Source organism: Anser brachyrhynchus (assembly GCF_964034855.1).
Source record: "Anser brachyrhynchus genome assembly, chromosome: 3".
Classification (NCBI taxonomy): Eukaryota; Metazoa; Chordata; class Aves; order Anseriformes; family Anatidae; genus Anser; species Anser brachyrhynchus.
Window position 1 is genome coordinate 61,020,469 of NC_137696.1, and position 20,502 is coordinate 61,040,970.

General features: G+C 39.9%; 1 protein-coding gene across 7 annotated transcripts in view; it reads left to right on the top strand.

Annotated features, from left to right (window-relative positions):
• The window catches only part of TULP4 (TUB like protein 4), a 157,805-nt gene that overhangs the window by 25,742 nt on the left and 111,561 nt on the right, over positions 1–20,502 (top strand). For all 7 annotated transcript variants that reach the window (XM_080584404.1, XM_080584398.1, XM_080584400.1 and 4 more), the window contains one exon: positions 1,814–4,101. In XM_080584404.1, coding sequence (XP_080440530.1) covers positions 3,850–4,101 — 252 coding nt within the window. In that variant the 5' untranslated portion in view covers positions 1,814–3,849. The remainder of the gene's footprint in view (positions 1–1,813; positions 4,102–20,502) is intronic.

The following is a 20,502-nucleotide window of genomic DNA, read 5'->3' on the forward strand; positions in this document are numbered from 1 at the left end:
CGGAGACTTCTTAATAAAAAGTGTTGTTGTCTCAGTAGGATAAAGCTTGCATCATAATATAGATGTTGGTATTATAAAATGTTTACTCCTGAATGCAAATCTGTTCAGGAGGAACACGCCAGTGGGTATGGAAATAATAGCTCTGATTTTCCAGGTACAGGATCAAGTTTGTTCATACGATAAATGCAGTTTTTCTTCTTCAAACTGTTGCGTTCTGAAAGTTTTTATCTGATTTTTCTGTAATATGAACTGTCTTTGGAATGCAATTGAAAAGCACCATAGATCTGGGAAATCTACATAGCATTTCTTATATCATCCTCATGGTATGATGGGGGGGGGAAAAAAAGGTAACAACTATTGTTTTTAAATCTTGGCTAGTTGTAATGCTGAAAAGTCTGAAACGACTAACCAAACCTCATGGATAGTTTTCCTGATAAGTTTGCTAGCCAAATTGTTTTGTAAACCATCTTATGGCCTTGCCTTGTTATCTACCTATCCATCCATGTTTATTTATTAAATTATTATTGGTACATCTATGCTAAACTGAAAAATAGTTAGCTACTCAAAAGGTGAGATTAATAGTGTTATATGTAGTATAGACAAGACCATTTTTACAGTTCCAATGAATGTAACAAATGCAATTCTTAATTTAAATGAGTTCCCTTTAGCAGTATCTGTATAGATGTAGTAACTGTTCATTTGCACTTCAGATATATCTCTGGAATATCCTGGGCACCCTTTTGTTTGATCTCTTTTACTCTAGTTATACGCTTTACATATAAACAGAATTGGGGTAATTTTTTCCACTTTTTCAAATGGAGAATTAAGTAGGATTTGAGTAGTCTTTAAAGTCCATCTGTATTTATTCAAACATCTAGGCTTTAATTTTGTAGCACCTTAGACTTCCTGAAAGCAGTAATACAAAGACAGATGATTGCTTTATTCTTTCGGGACTGTTACTTTTAACACACTTCCTCGTGGTTTGGAGCATCTGTTATATGAAAAATGGCTGGGAGGGCCAGGACTGTTCAGACTGGAGGAGAAAAGTCTTGGGGGGCGGGGAATCTGATCCATGTCTATAAATACCTGAAGGAAAGGTGCAATGAGGATGGAGCCCGGCTCTTTTTGGTGGTGCCCAGTGCTGGGATAAAAGGCAGTGTGCACCAGCTGGAGCACAGGAGGCTTCTCCTGAACATAAGGAGGCACTTTACTGTGAGGGTACGGTTATCATCAAACATTGGCACAAGTTGTTCAGAGATGTTACAAAATCTCTGGGCATGTTACAGATGTTACAGAGAATTTCTTGGAAATCTTCAAAAGCTGCCCGGATGTGGTCCTGGGCAGCCTGCTCTGGGTGGCCCTGCTTGAGCAGAGGGTTGGACCAGATGGCCTCCAGAGGTCCCAGCCAGTCTGTGATCCTGGTTTTGTCTCTTGGGATCTAACTCTGCATCTGTTCTGCCGCTGTCACCTCCCTTCCCGACCCTTGCCCCACAAAGTTGCAATCATTTCCTAAGAGTTTTCCCCAGTGACTGTGGCCAACAAAATTTTTTCATAGTGTATCCTTCCTGGATACATTTCATTAGTTATACATATCAATTGTGAAAAAGAAAATATCGTACTATGTGTCTGAATATTGCGTGTATCTATATACAACATATATTTTATAGGAGCCCTATATAAAATCCTTAAACATAATTCTTAGAGATACAGGAACTACTGTGACAGTAATCAAAGTTGTTTTGTGGCTTATTTTCTTATTTTTTCACTTTTTTCTTTTTCTTGTGTGCGTATGTGTGTGTGTTTTGTCTTTCAGAATTGGAAGAACACAGGGATTTCAAGCTTTGAATGTCGGGCGTCTTACAAGATTACCACAGCTAAGCTGAGAAGGCAGATGCAGCTCTGAGTACCAGATTGATTGAGCTGGTGTGTACTGCATGTACATGAAAACGCACATGTCCTTGTCATCACATAGACTTACTCTTGCGTATTCCTGAGAGCTTTGCAATTGATGAAAATTAATTTAAGAACCAGATGGAGCACCTTTCCAGCACAGGAATCGGTAACCCATGAAAAGACACCTGCCAGTAATGTTCAGCTTTCCCCATGGTCTTCACGGGTGAAAAAAGTTTGCAAGAAGAGGAAGAAAAAACACGCTACACACTGAAAAGGCCTAATAAATACCTCCACAATCTAAATCAATAACTGTGAGGGAAACAGAAGAATACCGAGGGCAGAGGAAACTGATTTTGCTATTGCAGAGGAATAATGTATGATCTTTGGCACATTTTGCTTTGGCCTCAGTAGTTTGTGAATGGACTAATAAATCGTGACCACGTGTTGAGTAATGATGACTGGAAGTAAGTAAGTTGAGGAACTATGGGACAAGTCTGGGCATTGAACTGAGCAAACCTCGTCATCCTTCTTGAGTTAACCAGCTCATCGCCTTGCATATTCTTTCTCCCTCTCCTTTTTCCTCTTTTCACTTAGTGTGGTATAAATACTAATTGATTGAGCTCATAAATGTTACTCAAATAAAACGATTGGAATACTTCATATGTTTCCTTCTTGTACAGCTGCAAATGTTGTGTCTGGAACTATGAATCTGTGCTGTAGACAAGCATCAAGAAGGAAAGATCCGATCAAACAAGCAAGGAGAATACCTAGAGAAATAGTGAAACCAGGAAGTCAGATTTTTAATGCTGCTTCTTTTTCTTTTTTAGATGATTATATTTCTTCCTTCCTTGAATTTTAGAAGATTTTGAAAGAGCGCTTACTTGATGTGCTTTAATTCTGGCATTTGTTTTTTACAGTAGGATGAAAAGTCTGTGATTCCTTGTAGCAGAAAAAAAGGGAAAAGTAAAGGAAAACGAGCTTGACATTTTAGCCTGTTTTGGACGAGAGACAACTTCATGGTTCACCTGAGGCAAACTTACCTGCTTTGAAAGCTAAAAGCTTTAGAGTGTTTTTGATTCCACTATAAATGAAGAGGGGGTTTCTTTTTCATTCGTGTGTGGCGGCAAAAAGTGGGAAAGCAGGCAAGATAGCGTGATAAACAGTTCAGGCTGTGTTGGGTCTCTGGTGGAAAAAAAGTGCTGCAATGAAAATTGGATTGGCTTTGGATTGCAAAAACTTTTGAGTCCAACGAGCAGTTCAAGAGGGATTTTACATCTGGCCTGGCACACCAGTGCCTGCACAAGTTTGGGTCTGTTGTTTCGCACGGTTTGTGTGCCTTTTTTTCCCTTTATGCAATCTCTTTCAGCTTTAGCAGCAGAAATACATCAGATGGAAAAGATATGCCAGAGGGCAGCTTGGAAAAGATGAATGTCATATATATACATATATATGTATGTGCGTGTGTTTAAATTTCTGCAACTGAACTTTTGAAGAAAATCTGACTGGAGGAAATCTTAAAAGCCTTAAGTTACTTGAAACCTACACATTTGCAACTCTTTGTCTCTGGAATTGCATTACGCTAAACTGGAATCTCAGGCTGTATAAAGATTATATCAAGTTGAGCAAAAAGATGACTTAACCATTTCTTGAGCGCCTCTTATGAAGTAGCTGTTTCTCCAAAGGATAAGTGCACCCTCACTCTACAGACTCGAAAACAAAAATGAACCTGAATTTTTTTTTAAGCGTTACTTTTTCTTAGCCAACTGCCATCATCTTTTATAGAGGAATTTTTCACTATGCATTTGGTGGATATTTATAAACACTGACCCCATCCTCCTCCCTTTCAATGATCTATCCCAGGTCAGTCTTATCAATAAAAAAAAAAATAAATTGATTTAAATTTTGTGCACTAGACACATCACTTTCTTATGTCAAAAAATAAAATATTTAAAAAGCATGTATGCAGCAGTGGAACATGGGCCTGTTCTTTGCAGCGATTCCAACATCCTCTGCCTCTCCTGGAAAGGGAGAGTTCCCAAAAGTGAGAAGGAGAAGCCCGTGTGCAGGAGGCGGTACTATGAGGAAGGCTGGTTGGCAACAGGCAATGGCAGAGGAGTTGTAGGCGTCACTTTTACTTCCAGCCATTGCAGGAGGGACCGGAACACCCCTCAGAGAATCAACTTCAATTTGAGGGGCCACAACAGCGAGGTAAGCAAACCGTGTGTTACGATTTAACGATCGAGCTTGGAGCTGGCTTTGCAAATAATAGCAGTAATTCTTGTAGAGCATTTCTGCTTGTAACCTGGTAGGGGAGGAGTATGGAGGAGGCTCAGGACTAATCCAAATGTGTTTGGAGGTTTTTTTGATAGATTGAAAAGCTTGAGGCTTATGGTGAGGATGTTCTTTGGAAGCAGGTCTGGAGTTTGCCCAATTTCCAGGCAAACTCGACAAATGCATTTAAGAGCATTAAAAACTGTGATAGCTGACTGCTTTTGCATAACATTAAAGTCTGGCTTCGAAGAGTAATGGAAAGGCAGAGGGGTGAGAGAGGAGCTCAGATATAGCCTGCCAGTTTTCAGAAACTGCATACCAGACTGTCCTGCAGCAGGCGGCAGTGTCGTCGTAGCTGTCACCTGCAGGAAAATTTAAGTTTGTTAGTAAATGGAACAAATGGGACATACCAGAAAAATGACAAGGTGCCCTGCAGTACAATACTGTAACTTCAGGATGCAAGGCATTGTCCTGATTACAATGATACAAAACCTCTTCAGTGTATTTTTTCTGAAAGGGGTAAATCTGTTGGTAGAAGCTGGTATTTCAGCAGTGCTTTATTGTCTTCCAGGCATCTATCTGTTTCTCTGCATAACGCTTCAAGGGAAGTGTCAAGGATGCCCAGTAGTGTGCAGGCTGTTAAGGGCAGGTGTAAGAATTCTTTTCTTGCTGTGTTAAGCGTGTGTTTTAGTTAAGCTACGTTTGCATTGGATATGCTCTTCGAAAAGAGTTTGTCTGTATCAAAGCTTTGCTCCTAGATCTGCAGGAGGAATAATGTCATATGTTCTGAAGTTAAAACCAAAGATACAATGCTCTTTTTCTTGTCTTTTGTGCTACTTATTTGTTTGACTGTAATACAAATTGCCCTTTTGACATAAGTAGCACCTAAGATTGGGGGGTGGATGGGTTTGGTTCTTGTGTTAATACCAATGAAGATCCAGTTTTTAAGGAATAAAGCAGTGAGGCATAATTATTTAGTCTTAAATAACTACTTGCACACACTTTGTACACAGGTATGTATAGACTGGGGTGTATTGTATGTTACATAGATTATGTTTATAGATGAGAGACAGATTCATGTACATATTTGTATGGAATACAGTCAAAAAAAACTTGAATGCGCCTCTTCCTGAAGGGAGGAGCTGTGTTTTAATCTAGCAGTCTGCTCTGGGCCACCTTGTGTTCTCAGTAGAACTTTCAGTTGCAGATTTGATTTTGTTTTTGAAATGCGAGATGCAAAGATCACATTTCCATTTCTCCTTATTTTCTTCTCTAACTATTCTGTGAACTGGGCACCTATTTTTCTGCTTTTGCATAATATGTGTATTGGAAACAACAGAGGAAGTGCTGTTCATGGGAACGTGAAATCTTGTTGCAGAATGTGAAAATACAAGGGTAGGCTTAAGTATGTGCCAGTTAAGTGAAAAAGATGCTGATGTGCATGCTGCCCTTTGGTTTGGGCTAGTTTTGCTTTACTTAATGCGATCGGCCATGAGATTCTCTTTCTGGGTCGCTGCATCATTGCTGTGTATATTGAGCTGTGCTGTTTGTGCATCCTTTCCCCTCACAGTGATTGGCACAAGAATCTCAAATGAAATTAAAATGTGTGATTTTTTTTTTTTCCCCTGATTTGGGCTCTTAAATTGTGCTGAGTCAAGCTTGTCATAAATAAAAAGGGTTGTGTTTCTGTAAACAGTCTTTCTGGTAGCAGAAAATGTAAGAATTGGTGGTCTCTATTCTGGTCATTCACTTCTCTGTACAAGGCTGCTGTGGTGGTGTCAAAAATGTGCCCTACCTAAGGAAGAAGGGAAATGGCTTTTAGAGCAGCTAGCTTTGTGGTGAGTCTGTGGCTGCTGTCAAATTTTCCTGCTGTGGTACTTTTTGGGCATTGGTGTAGTAATGCGAGACGATGCATTATAAAATACTTTTCACCAGGCTTACTGAGTGTTGTCCTGTCTCTTATGGAATAATCCTACTGGTTTTCCTAGGAATGAAACTGAAATGCAAGGGTTGGTACTACTTAGAGGTAAATAGTGGAATGTACAAGAGGATAGTTATAGAAGGAAAGATGTTTTCTAAAGAAACGATCTGTTGAAAAATTCTTTAAATAAAGTGTTGAACAGCACTTATTGCAGATGTTTGCTTAAGTAGTATAGTACATGTTTTTATTTTCCCTTCTCATCTTAATAGGAAGCCAACAGCAACCTTGTCTTTTGTGTATCACCTCATGCATTGAAAAATGCTAATTTTACAAGCATGTCCTGGTGTATGTGTCTGACTAAAGTTGCGTTTGTTGTACAGAAAATGCCCAAAGGGTGTCTTTGACTTAAAAATGTAAGTGCCTGTGTATTTCAATGACCACTTGCGGGATTGCATTGTGTTATCTTGTTCTCAGAAATGATTTATACATCTGCACATTTTTCTTTGGGATAAAGTTAGTGTGACAAGTAAAGTTTTTTGCTTTTTCTGACATACATTGCTGCTTTAATATTAGTATGCATTCAATTATAAAGAATCAAATGCGGTAATGAACAAGCAGGAGAGGTGAAAACACAGAAGCTAAATGCTTTCCGTTTGGGGTATAATTAGTAATATGCTGTGGGCAGAGCAGTACGTCATATTTCAGTTTTAGGGTGAAAATCTTGAAAAGGTAAAAGCAGCACTGCTTAGGGGCAAGAACATGAGCCTGTGTTTAAGCAGGTTGTGAAGGTGGGTGCTAGTCATGTATTTCTGTGATGTTTTTATGGTTGCTGAAAAGATTCACTGAAACCTTTTGGTACACAGCTCCTTTTCTGCTATAGGCATGCTGGTACAGACATATCAGAACAAATGGGAATGAAGAATCCCTAGGACTGCGTTACTGACAGGCATGTTGCAGTGGTGCATTCGCATGATTCATCGCATCGGACAGTAATTGCGACTGAAATGCTTGGTAGTTTGAGCCAAGGTTGTTTTTTTCATTTGCTTCAAGGTTGGTTATTAGAATTGGAAGCTAGGAAGTGGCTGCTATATTACTTTAATTAACAGCCTGATGTTTCTGTAGTTTCTAGGGAGAACAAAGGATAAAAATAAGCATATTCCATTTGTTCTATGGCAGGAAGTGAAAATAGCACATTTTGTGACAGATCCCTTTTATTTAAAAAAAAAATATTTATAATCCTGATTCTCATTAACGTAAGGGTAAGCATTCTAACAATTAAAATTAAAATTGATGTGTATCAAAGGCAGAGGTAACTGTGGTGCAGAAGGAAGGAGAAACGTGTGCCGTGCAGCTGCGGCTGCTTCATGTGTGGTAGGAGCAAGCACCTCCCGTCCCTGGCCGTGGCAGGGGACGTGTCTCGGGGCACACAGTGGATGGAGCAGGTGGGAAAGGCCGCGGAGGTGCACGGTTCTGTTTGGCTCTGGAGCAATTCCCTTGGCCTCTGAGAAGAGACTGGTGGAGGCTGCTGGTCTGGGGGTTTCTTAAGCGTGGGAGAAAGGCTAGAAGTCGGGGAGATGTGCCCTTGTACCACAAGGCAGCCAGGGAGCTGCTGAGGTGCGGTGGCCTAAAATATTCCTTCCCCTTCCCTGCGTGTGTAAACGCAATGCTGTGCAGGAATTGGAGTGATGTGTAGAAGTCTCTGATTTTGACATCACGTGGCTTCTCTTGACTGTATTGGGAAACAGCGTTAGAAAAGTACTTGAGTACTTTCCTTTTCTGACTCTGTAGTAAATTACAGATTAAATGCAAAATACCTGGTCATTTCAGCAAGGGCAGGGTTTCACCTGGTGTGACCAGTAGGTTCTGAAGGCTGAATAATTTTTTACAATACCATCTGGTCCATCCTGAGGTCTCAGGGGAGCTATTTCCAAGGAGGTCTGTGAAAGATGATTAAAAGAAAAAACACCCTACACCTTATCCTCTGTAGACATCAATTAGCTTTACAGGGATCTTCTCTCCCAGTGAAAGATTTACAAGATGCCTGCAAATCAAATTGGTTGGATGGTGCTGTTGTAGGCATTTATTTTAATAGATTCTGTTGTGTCTAGTGTATTAAGATGCTAATGGTTCTATGGCACTTGATGTTTCTTAATCATTAGTATTTTAAAATGTTTTGCAGGTGTATATTTTTCATTGTGCGAACTAAAAAGTCATTTTTGATGTATTTAGTAAGATTCAGTATGCTAATTGCTGGACTGAAACATTACCAAGTAGTGCAAGGATATGCAAATTCTGATCCAGTGAATTAAGTAACATGCTGAATACATTAGCGAGTATGCATAACGATTTTTACTGTAAACATAAAGTGAAGTGCTCATTTATTTGACTTTCTTGGAGTGTCCAAGTGCATGACTGTAGCTGCAGAAAAAAAAAAAACCACCGTTTTGTTTAGCACAGGATTTGGAAGTGAAAAGGGATGTAAATGTATCTCAGCTAAGGTGTCAAATGAATTATTTTTAGTTACAGCTTTTCAAAGGAACACTGTCCTTTCAAAAAGCATTCAATAAATGCTGCTTCTCATACTACTATTGTTATGGAAGTCTCTGGACAGTTCTTGGTTTGGTTTTGTTTTAGAGTGGAAGGAGGTTACAAATCCTTTTTTTCCTGTATTACAAAGAAAGCTTTCCTTTAGTCTGCCTACCTTTTGGGGGTTGCGTGCGAAAGTTCAGAGCAATTCTGGCAGAGCAGGCTCTTTCTGCAAGTCCATTAAAACCAAAAGCAACAAATAAACCTTCTCAGCAGTGTTTGTTGGTTTGTAGTGTTACTGGTAAGAACATAGGAAAAAATACAGATTTAAAAAAAAAAACCACAAAACAGAACTTTGCTTTAATTGTAACTTGCATTTGAATCTTAAGTGTGATTTCTGTTACGGTTAGAAAAAAAAGGATTTGACTTGTGAGCCGACAGCATGGGTACCTCGTATCAGTCGCTGTCCTCAGACACGTCTGGAACAGCTGCTGTTTGTGAACGCTTAAGAAATCTTGAGGTAGAGAGATGCCGTAATGATGCCTTTTGGCTATAGGCGCCTCGTTGGTACAAGGCACATGCTGATGTAAACTGCAGTGGTACTGCAGATCTTCTCTTCTGCTTTCCTGACACTGCACAGAGAAGACAGGACAAGGCTTGTAGGCAGAATTACTATGTTTTTGTTAAGGCAAGCTGGTGTAATTGGAAAAGTAAGGTATGCTTTTGGGCATACAAGCGCTTGTATTTCTGAAAGCTTGCCTGGTTTTTACAACACTGCTAGCTAATACAATAAAAGTTGTGAAATCTGTCTACAAACCATGCCCTTCCTCTGTCCTCAAATGGTTGTAGCCACAAAAAATATATATATATATATAGTGCTGCAGAGAGAGGTAGAATTGGTGCTTCTGTGAGAAGGGACCGGCAGGAGAACGGGTCCTGTGCCTGACCGGGTTGGTTCTGTTAACTTTTTGCTTTGTGACTAATGTTGCCAGGCTTTTCTCAGTCCTTATTTGCAGAAAGGACAAACACTGAGATTTTATGCAGGCTCCTTTATTACAACTTTTTCTGAACTGTCTGTGTGGGCTTAGGCTGTGTGCTTTTAATTTCTTAATGCAAGCATTAAAAGAGCTAAAATACATGTTAATCCTCTTCATTAAGAGGATTACTTAGTCTTTTTCTTACCAGTATTTTAAATTATTAATTTTAAATCAGACTTCTGATGAAGCTTAAATATGTTCCACGGCATGCAAAAAGTCTTTCATAGCCTTTTCTTTAAGTTTAACGATTAGAAACCCTATAGGTATAGTAAAGAGGTGAGATTACTGCTGTGTTCGTATCTAAGCTTGGTATATGAGCACCTTAATAAGGAAAGTCACAACTAAATATGTAATTGTGAAGGCCTTGTATATGTATAGGTACAGGATCTGCGGAGCATTTGAATAGTGGAGAAATCAGGTTTTATGATAGCTTTTCTGAGCCTTAATAGTCATTAAGGACACTGCCTTGCTTTAAACGGTTCCCAGAGGAATTCATCAAATTACAGATAGTCTGAACAGATAAGATACCCATTACAAACTATAAACATTTCACAATATAATTGAACATAAAGCACCAAGTAATTGCTTGTCAAGTGTAGACAGAATGTAGTAGGATAGACAAAAAACAATACAGGCACTTGTCCTTGGGCAACCAGCATCTCTACTCTCGTAGCGTCTCTTATGAACATGTGCAAAATTTCTGAGGGAATTCTCAGTATTCTCTTTGCATTACAAGTTTCTTTGAAGAGAAGTAATCTGTTTGTCTAGCAAATTTTACAGGAAGTAACAATAATTAACTTTATTTGAGAAACCTTATGTTTGTGAATTTTCAAATAGAATTGGTAGTCTTAAGATTTCAGTATAGAATTGTGACAGTCCAGCTCTGGAATTATTTGAGAAATGAGTGTATTGGAAAACTATCCCTATACATCCCCCCCCCCTTTTTTTTTTTTGCATTTTAAGGGAATTAAATTTACAAAGATGACGTTATTAATGAAGAAAATTGTAGCTTTGTTTAGCCTAGTCAGATTGTAATGGAACTCAAAAGTACAGTTGATTCATTCCTATTCAAGAGACATGCCAGCAGGAAGGAGCTTAAACCACGCACCCTGATGAACAGCAGGGTTCTCAGGTCGGTGGTGGAGGATGTGCATTGGTGGAGCCTCAATTGGCATTTTTGGTAGCTCTCTGCAGACAACAGAAAGCTGTCTGTAAATCTAGGTGAAAGCCTTTGGTTCTAAACTGGTGGAGTGACATCAAAAACCGTAACTCTTGGAGGCAGGCAGGAAGTGATACAGATGTAGAAGTATGAAGAGATGCAATTTGACTTTGGCTAAAATGAAAGAACAAACTGATGTGCCAGAGGAGGCAGAGAACATCTTTCTCAGGATAAATCCAGATGATACTCTAAATTGTCAAGCAGTTGAAGAGCACAGTCAAAATCCTCACAAGGAATTAATGGTAGAGATGATTAAAATGCAGAAAGTCAAAGCTGTTGGGTGTGAGGATAACTTAACAAGGGAAGCAGAATTTGAGAAGGAAATTCCTCGCTAAGCAGCTGAAGAGGGGAAGAAACTGTTCACATGGCACAAGGACCAATAAAACCCATGCCCCTTGGAAAGCAGTTTTTGTAGAAGCTGCAGAGCATAAGTCTGTTGTAAGGTATATAAATCTGCAGCTCCGAGTAAAATGAAGTCATAAATGCAAAATGTAGGCAGGGGAAGATCTGACTTCTGAGGGAAATTGTGTCACAAGAGAGTAGTGCCCTAATTACTGCATTGGCTCAAATGTGTGTAAAATAAGATGGCAAGAAACTGTTCTGTCAAGGACAGACAAAATAGAATTGCCAATAAATCTGCAGCCAGCACATCAGCACTACCTTGGGTAAATGAGTGCATGTACCTGCGTGTGTGTGGGAGAGAGACGCAGATGTAGCTGGAGTAGAACCAGTCTCAGAAATGTCTTGCTCCTTGGTTCAGAAGTATTCTGGGAGCCTATGAGAAAGGTGTGCTTTCAGCAGCTGCACTCAAGTGATAAGGTTAAATACCTTGTTAATTAATGCGTTGCCGTGGGAGGAATTGTATTTACTTCTGAGACTGGATGCTCAAAATGTGGTTCCCTGAAATACGAGGTCCTTAAAAGTATGCAGAGGATGACTAAGTGGCTAAGAAGGGCTGCAGTTTGCAAGTACCTGTCACTTCTCGTTCTGGTTACAGCATGAGTTACAGGAATATAGTTCATGACCAAAGTGGACCAGTACTGAAGCAAGTGTATGAAATGGAAGAACATTTGATGTTACGTTACTGGCACAGACTGCTTTACTGTACAAAGTGAGCAGTTAGCATAAGTTATGTTTAGCAGTGCATAAGATAAATGCTTTCTCACGTATGTCATCTTAACAAGTCTACTTTTGCCTGCAGACACCCCATTGATCACAGATGTTAAAGTAGGAATTGCTCTTTTCTCATGGAATGCTATCAACCCTATACAGGATTTATTTAAATTTCATTGCATTTCCAGAATTCTTACTACTTCCAGAATAATATCCTGCAGTTTCTTCAGACTTAGTCCTTTTACTAAATAGGGAGTGTAGACCCTGCACTCCACTTGTGAGAGAAGTCTGCATGTCATAGGGTCTCTTGAATATTAGCAATATTTATAAACATTTTAAAAACTTAGCACTTGTTTATTGAGAATTATATATTAGAATATATATGTTGGTTTTGTTTGAGGGAAATGAGAAGTCTTCCTGGCCTGTATTAGAAATAGCGTAGCCAGCAGGACCAGGGAGGTGATCGTCCCCCTGTACTCAGCTCTGGTGAGGCCGCACCTCGAGTACCGTGTTCAGCTTTGGGCCCCTCAGTACAAGAAGTACATCGAGGCCCTGGAGCGTGTCCAGAGAAGGGCTATGAAGCTGGTGAGGGGCCTGGGAACACAAGTCCTATGGGGAGCGGCTGAGGGAATTGGGGGTTGTTTAGTCTGGAAAAGGGGAGGCTCAGGGGAGACCTCATTGCTCTCTAAAACTTCCTGAAGGGGGGTTGTGATGAGAAGGGGGTCAGCCTCTTCTCCCAGATAACTAATGATAGGACTCAAGGAAATGGCCATAAGTTGTGCCTAGGTAGATTTAGATTAGATATCAGGAAAAACTGTTTCTCTCAGAGTGGTCAGGCACTGGAACAGCCTGCCCAGGGAGGTGGTGGGGTCACCGTCCCTGGCGGTGTTAAAGAAGCACCTGGACTAGATATGATTTAGTAGCTTTGTGGGTAGTACTGGTGATATGACGATAGTGGGACTAGATGATCTTGTAGGTCCTTTCCAACCTTGTGTTTCTATGATTCTATGAAACGGTGTTTCAAATTAAGAAAGGTTAAGGTTAAAATTTGTCCTCCTGTGTTGTAAATACTTACTACAGAAGAAATGTATCCACATGGAGGGTTAACAAATTAGAACATTGTCATTTTAATAAGTACTACTTATTCAAATTGTTAGGTGTTACGGTGTCCATAACATCATTCTGTTGATTTAAACACATTCAAATTAGGCTTTGGCACCTTATTATTATGTATTACTGAAGGCCCTACATGAAACTGGAATCTCATTGGGTTAATTGTGGTAACAGTTCCAGTAGTCCCTGTGGTCACTTTGTACATACTCAGCCAGCTCACTGCTCAGGGCCTGAAGGGTGAAGAAGGAAAGGACTAAGCTTTCTGTTCCTCTATTTTGCTTGCTCGGCTGTCTTGTTTTGAAGGAAATAATGCCTGCTCTTCCTATAGCCATTCATATACTTTCAGTGTTACTTTCCTACAAGTTGCCCATTTTTAGTGTCGTAAAGACTCAGTGGTAATAACAACTGAAACTAAACACCTTTTTGATATATATACCCAAGATGAAAACTATCACTGTGCAGGAACAGGCATTTTGTTACTTCACTTGAGATATTTTATTAAGGCAGTTTCTCAGAGTGAGGCTTTAGTACTGAAAAGCAGAGAGATTTAATAGCAAGTGTATCTGTCTGAAAATGATAAGACACACTTAAGATATTTTAAACTTGGTATTTTGGGGTAGCTGTTATTTAAGTTTCTTGTGGTCCTTATGTTTGTAATCTTCAGGACAAAACACTGAAAACTTTTTAATACCAAAGCTGCCTTGTTTCTTAGGTTGATTTTTCTAATACTACTAGTAATATTAGAAATAGATTGCTATTAAAATGTTGTTCTTAAATTACTGTTGCAAATAATGGTAGCATTTGGGTTTTGAGCATTATTTCCACTCATTCTCCAGAAGTTGTAAGATTTCCTATATTATTAGTTTACTGTTGGAAAATTGAAAATTTTATGTGATGAGCACCCATTATTATTTTTGTTGTTTTTATTAAAGTAGGGGATATGTTAACCAGTTTGATGTAGGGAACTATAATTATTCATTAACTGATAACAACGTCCATAAGAACAGGGAAAGAGTTGAGAATTTACGCAGAGGTGGGAATGAGTGGGACCTGGGGAACAGAGCAACCTGGAGGGTTGGGTGGGAGTTTGGGACTGTTTGGATGTAAGGCACAGGAATAACTGGAGGGGATAGAGTATAAAAACCTGCTGTTTTTGTAACAAGACTTTCTGCCAGACCCTGGAGTTGGACCTATTGTTCTGCAGTCCCAAATTCCCTTTGTTTTGTGCACAACTATCAAGTTATGGTCAGAATAGCTTTATCTTCTGTAGTGAGTGATCAAAACCAGAGATGACAACTTTAATAGTTGTTAGTTAAATGTAGATAGTGGGTATCAGTCCTGTCATTTTGTGGATTGATGGTGGATGTCAGGAGCAACATGAAGGTTTTCTTTCTTTTGGAAAGCTTAAACAATTTGTCAGACATCCACTGTGTATCAGGATGATTAAGCTATCAGAAGTTATGAAATGTCAGAATTATCTGCAGTTGATTTACCATGTCAATTCATTTTTTGTGTTTGTACATATGCATTATGATTCAGTTTTTAATTATCTGACCGCATCCTTTTTTTCTTGAATTCTCATCCATTGAGTGCATGGGTGGTATCTTGTAGATGAGGGATGGTTTACTGAACAAACTCTGTATTATTTGCTTTGAAAATCAATAAATATGCAGTGAAGGACACGGACCGCTTGAGGATACGTGAAGTCATGCGGTCAAGGCAGCTGAATGTTGTGGAGAATTGGGTTCTTGCTGATCTTTTCACCATAATCAGGGTGTATTTCTCATTTTCTGAGTAATGGAAGTAATGATTTTAACATCTTTGGAGCTGTGAAGAAGAATTAATTAATTTTCTTATATGCCCAGATATTATATCATTCCACACAGCCAGCATTTCTTGGTCTTAAAGCATTTGCTTTTGTCACTCCATCTTGGTATTCTTCTGGGGATCTGATTTCACAAGCCAATTTTAAAATAAATGTTCATGACTCATCTTCAGAGATTGGTCATGAGTAATATGTGGCCCCACAGCACGTGGGCACCAATGCAGTGCTTCTGTGGCATATATCTAGCTAATTTTGAGCTATTCCTTGATGGATAGCATCGCTAAGTTTAAAACTTGAAACTTAAGGCTTATAACAGTCAGAGTATGGAGATTTTTTTTTTAGTTGTATTTTATATTCAGGTTATTATGATTCAGTCGCAATAAGTCTGTCAGCTTCGAAATTACCTGTTCGGAGCTTCAGAACAATTCCAGTGATGCAGATCGCGCCCAGCGGAGGTGTAAGAGTTCTTGCTAATGGGAGGTTTTAGTAACCGAGTTCAGTGCTGATACTGACGGCATTAGAGTTGTTAGATCTAACTCGTCCTGTTGAGCTTGACTCTTAAAGTGTTCTTTAAAAATTTTGTGATGTACTTAATGTGCTGCAGTGGTTATTAAGAGCGCGAATCAGAGATGGGTAATTGAATCTGAAGCGCGTTAGCGTGGCTCCCTTGGGAAGGCCTGGAAGCTGGAGAACGTAAGGTAGCATGTGGGGAGGAGCTGCTTGTTTTCAGCTAACTCAGGAGTCCCCTGAGAAATGCAGACAGTTTACCACAAACTAGCTCCATCCTCACCAGTGCTGCAAATGCCATGTTAGACTGAAAATCAAGTTGAGCTCTTCATCCTCACCAGTAATCAAGGTTTTGTAGATTAATGTAGGCCAGGTCTCTTATGCCGTCTCTTCAACAAGGGTCTTCAGTGGTCTTAAGCAGATGCAGTGGCATGAACTGTTGTATTTAATAGCAAAGAGATTGATTTGGTTGTGGGAACAACAAAAGCGTGTATACTTTTTTTCTTTACTATGCTAACTCTGCAGTGATAACTTCTTACCTTGAATGTCAGCAGAGGTGAGTTTTGAATACACATAGGGTGCAAATTTATTGAGTAAACAGTTGCTATTGTTAAATAAATCACCCTTAAGGCTGGAGGTGCATTTTAAAGCCCTTATATTGCCAGAGTGAGGCAGAGGCCCATAAAGTTCCAGATAGGTGTGCAAGCAGTAGAGGAGGCTTTAAAAAGTGGGTAAAGCATTTTTTTTTTTAAATGCTCTTCGTGTTTCCAAGTGGTTGTGGAGGGGGCTTTTTGGGGTTCACTATCCAATGTGATGGTGGGTAATTTTTCAAATTATTTGGACAAGTGTTCTTTAGTAACAATTCCACTGTACTGTGCTGTGGTGCTTGTGGGTATCTTGCCTCTGTCAGTATAGATTTAGCTATCTTTGTTGCAAAATGAAATTATTCCCTAATAATTTTCCATAGTAGAGAAAGGTGGGTTGTTATTATTTATTAATTAACTATTCCCATGGCCAGTACTCATTTTAATGGGTCATGATGGGTTATGTAAAACATTCATCCACTCTGTAGATAGTGACAACTTTCTATTTTGTTTTGCGGCTGTTTTGCCTATTTTTTTCTACTTCTTAGAAGAGGAAAAAAATTAAGCAGATAAAGAGAAAAAGTTAGATTTTTTTCCCCCAATTTGAAAGTATTGAACTTAAAAAAAATATTTTTTTCAAAAACCATGCTACTCAATCTTCTTGATCTTTGTAATTCTTCTTAAAGAAAGGCTGCTTTCTTTGTTCACTACTTGAAATAAATAGGGAGGGGAAACCTTGAAATACTTGAAAGAAAATTGAAGATCTTTATTTTCCATTTCTGCAAGCCAGTAATAGTTTAAGTTGAAAGTAAGAGACCTGTTCCGAAATAAAAAATGCTTCCAAGATTTTTTTAATCAGCTGACAATTTTTGGAACAAGGCTGATCATGGCAACCACACAATTGTTTGACGGAAGGCTGTTCACCAATTTCTATTCATTTCTGGGTGGCTAGGATGAGGCTAATAACTGTGGGATCTGTTCTGAAATTTCCTATCACTTGTCATTTTTAAGTGCGTTGTTCCAAGGGATCAGATGGGGATTTTAAACCACGCTTCTCGTTGGCAGCAATGAGGGGTGTGATGTATCTGGACCAGCAACGTCTGATCTTTCTAACCAAAGAGCTGTAGGCTATGCTCTTTACTGTGTTCTGCTGAATGTGCTAGGAATGCGGAGCCCTAGCATTCATGCTTTGTCAAGGCTGTGCTAAGGAAGGAGATGTGACTGCCCTGCTCCCACTGGCAGGGATGAAGTGTTGTGCCTTACACAGTCGCAGGAGCCAGCCACTGCGTGTGTGATGGTAGGGCTCTGTGCTGCAGCTGCTCTGTCGCTGGAGACCGGCTGTTCCTGTAGCTGGACAGTAGCAGAGCATTTGGGTTTGCTTCCCCCATTCTGCAGGGTTTTTGTCACTGAAGGACCCCGGTGGTAAGAGACTGAGTCAAGCTAAAGAGCAGAAATGACCACGGCAGGAACTCTCAGTCACCAGGATGCCGAACTGTCTGACATCCAAAGGCTGTAAAATGCTGTGGGTATATGACAAACTCCAGTACAAATAGCATGCTAGATCTTTCAGAATATTAATCTGTTTTATGATCTCCTTTTATTTATAAAGCTATATAATAAAGTGCTCCAGGGTCCTTTCAGATGAAAGGCATTAGATAATGGCGCCTTTGGATGTTTACCTCTTGTCTGGGTCTTTTAATTCATTTATCACTGAAATGCTTTATTGCAGCAACTCTGTTCTTGCCCATGTGTGGTGTGAAACCATTTGAATGTCATCCTTATTTATTTTAGCTCATTTCTTAAGTTTCCTATTGTGAGGCATCTATGGGCTGAATTAAAACAGATATGAAACACTAAAACCAAATCCCTGCATAAAACTGCCAAATAAAACACAACCAGGCAAGATTAAAAATAAAAAATAAGATAATCGGGCACAAGGACAAACTCAACAGACCTCTTGCAAACCACCCACAAAGGGATTAGTTCCCAGCTACTCAAAGGAATGGGAAAAACACGGGTAGCGGCTAAAAGAGTGAAAGGGAAGGGACCCAAACCAGATAAAAATAGCTCTGTTGAAAGAAACAAGACTCGCAGTGGAGGCAGCCAGAAAAGGACAAGAAAAGAAGGGCATGGTGAAATGTTAGTCAGAGATGCAAGTTGTTGCACACGGCCGGAAGCCGCCTTGCGATGCGGGACGCTGGTCCTGTAAGCGATGAGGAGCAGGCTGGCACCTCCCTGCCCCTTGCCTTTGGGTTGTTCTGCCTGCCTAGGGACTGCTGGCTGCAAGGAGGGGGCCTGTGGTGCTGGTACGAGTCAGGACGCTGCTTTTCCAAAACACAGGTCTGCTTTCTCTGGTTGGATTTATGGCATCAGGGCCTTTATCCCACCCACTGCGCACAGAAGACCCACCTACCAAAATGTTTTGCAGGATGAGGTCTAGAATGTGAAAAAGATGCCTCCTCTGGAGGCTTTGGATTTTTCTGGTGTTGCTGATTTCTTCTCTTCTTTCCCCAGAAAACCCCTTGTAGCTGTCTGAAGGCTATGGACAAGTGAAGACCAAATACAAATGCTTCTCTAAAACATCCTATTTTTAATCAAGTATTTCTCTACGGATAGACCCTACCTATTATAAGATCATTTAAATGAAATCTGTGTTGGTGCCAGGTCTGTAATCCAAACTGTAGTACTTCACCTGGGCCAAGTTGTCATCCCAAAGCAGGTTCAGTTAGTGAGGGCTGGAGAAAAGCCTAACACGTGGCTTGGTGTTTTTGGTAGGATCCACCCATTTGAAAACAAACACACCCTGACCGTTATGCTGTTCCTTTATTAAACCTTCTGGCAATCTACATCTGGTTTCTGCTTTGCATAGTTGCTGCTTTATGGAATTCTTACTGACTGTTATTTTTTCCACTTGCCCTATTTAGGTATGTATTTTAATGTTAGCAATAATAATAAGTATATCTTTAGTTCCACTGCTGGTTTTTCTCAAGTAACATTCCTGTAGTTTTCTCTCCCTCTCCCCCCTTGCAATAACACCCTTTTGCATTAAAAATATTTTAATGTTTTCAGTTGTTACCATATTCTGCCGTTCTCCCTTCATTCCTTTTAAATCTGTTTATGTGAAATGTGTGCTTGGGAAAGCTGGAAGTTGCTTGTTTTCATTTGAAACATACATTAATTAAAATAGCTAAGAGTATATAAAGAAGCAATTTCTGTTGCATCAAGCAGAACTTTGACTTTATTGAAGCTCTCTTGGCCCTTAAGCTGTCTTCATAAATCAAAATTCATCATACCCATAGGAAGCCCCATTCTGTTCGCTGTAGCTTTGAACACAAGGATTGATGCTACCTATGCTCAACTATACAGGAGTGTGGTGTAAAAGGAGGATGATGAAAGGAAGAGTCTTTTACACCCTGGTATGTAACCTTAAATTTAGCATATCTCAATTCCTGTTCTTCACTGGTAGTATTATGTGAGACTTCGGAAAACGACTAGTGTGGTACTGGCTTGTGGCTGTGATGAAACACACCGCAGTCTTCAGAGCTTTCTGATAAGCTGCTGTTTGAAAATGGAACAGCAATAGTCAACAGTATTTTTTTCACTTTATCTGTCATTTTGGCATTTACAAATTCCGTTTTTCCTGTATTCCTGGTAGTTTCCGTTCTCATTTTGGAATTCGAGGAGCTCTTCAGCCTTAGTTGGCAATTAGTGTCTGTTTGTCTTGCTGGTCTGATTCATCTCAATTACATCAGCTCCAGAGCCCATAGATATTTGTGAAACAGTTCTGTTCCACTTTCTGGTGTGCCAACTCGACTTCCACTGCTTACTGATGGATTTGTTTGGGTCAGAGTTTTCTGCCTGGACTTTCTGGAGGCAATGCAATGAAAGGAGTCTTGCAAGGTGTTAGGGTATTCACTGTAACTGTGGTTTGGGGCATTTGGCCTGGTAAGGCTGTGCTGAGGTGTGTTGTAGAAACAGGTGTATGTGCAGCTGTCTGCTTTGTTGCTGGCAATTGCAACTGGCAATTTTTAGAATTAATTTGTGGCTGCCTGCGTGTCTCCAATTTGAGACAGGACAGCATGCAGTCCTAGATGCTGAAGGCTTTGTCCACAGTAGTAAAGAGCATCCATAGAGTATGAGATCAAATGTGCAGATGGCAGTGTCCTGCCTCTCTGGAAATGACTGGTACCAACGTGTAGGAGAGAGCTGAGGCACTGGTGAGCTCACAGTTATACTTTCCCAACGCAGCCCCTTGCTCTCCAGGAGTCTGTAGCTCGGGAGCTTCCTGGGCCAGGTGCGCAGACTTTATGTCCGCACCACTTTTACCTAACTGCTTTTTTGCATCTGTTTAAAATTTTGACATATATAATGAATTGTACATTTTACCTACGAGTTCTGTGAAAAAGTACATTCTTTTGTTATTTGAATATCCATCCGTCTCATTTGCTTCAATGACCTTCATTTTCTGCACTGCAAAAAGCAGTAACAGTTGT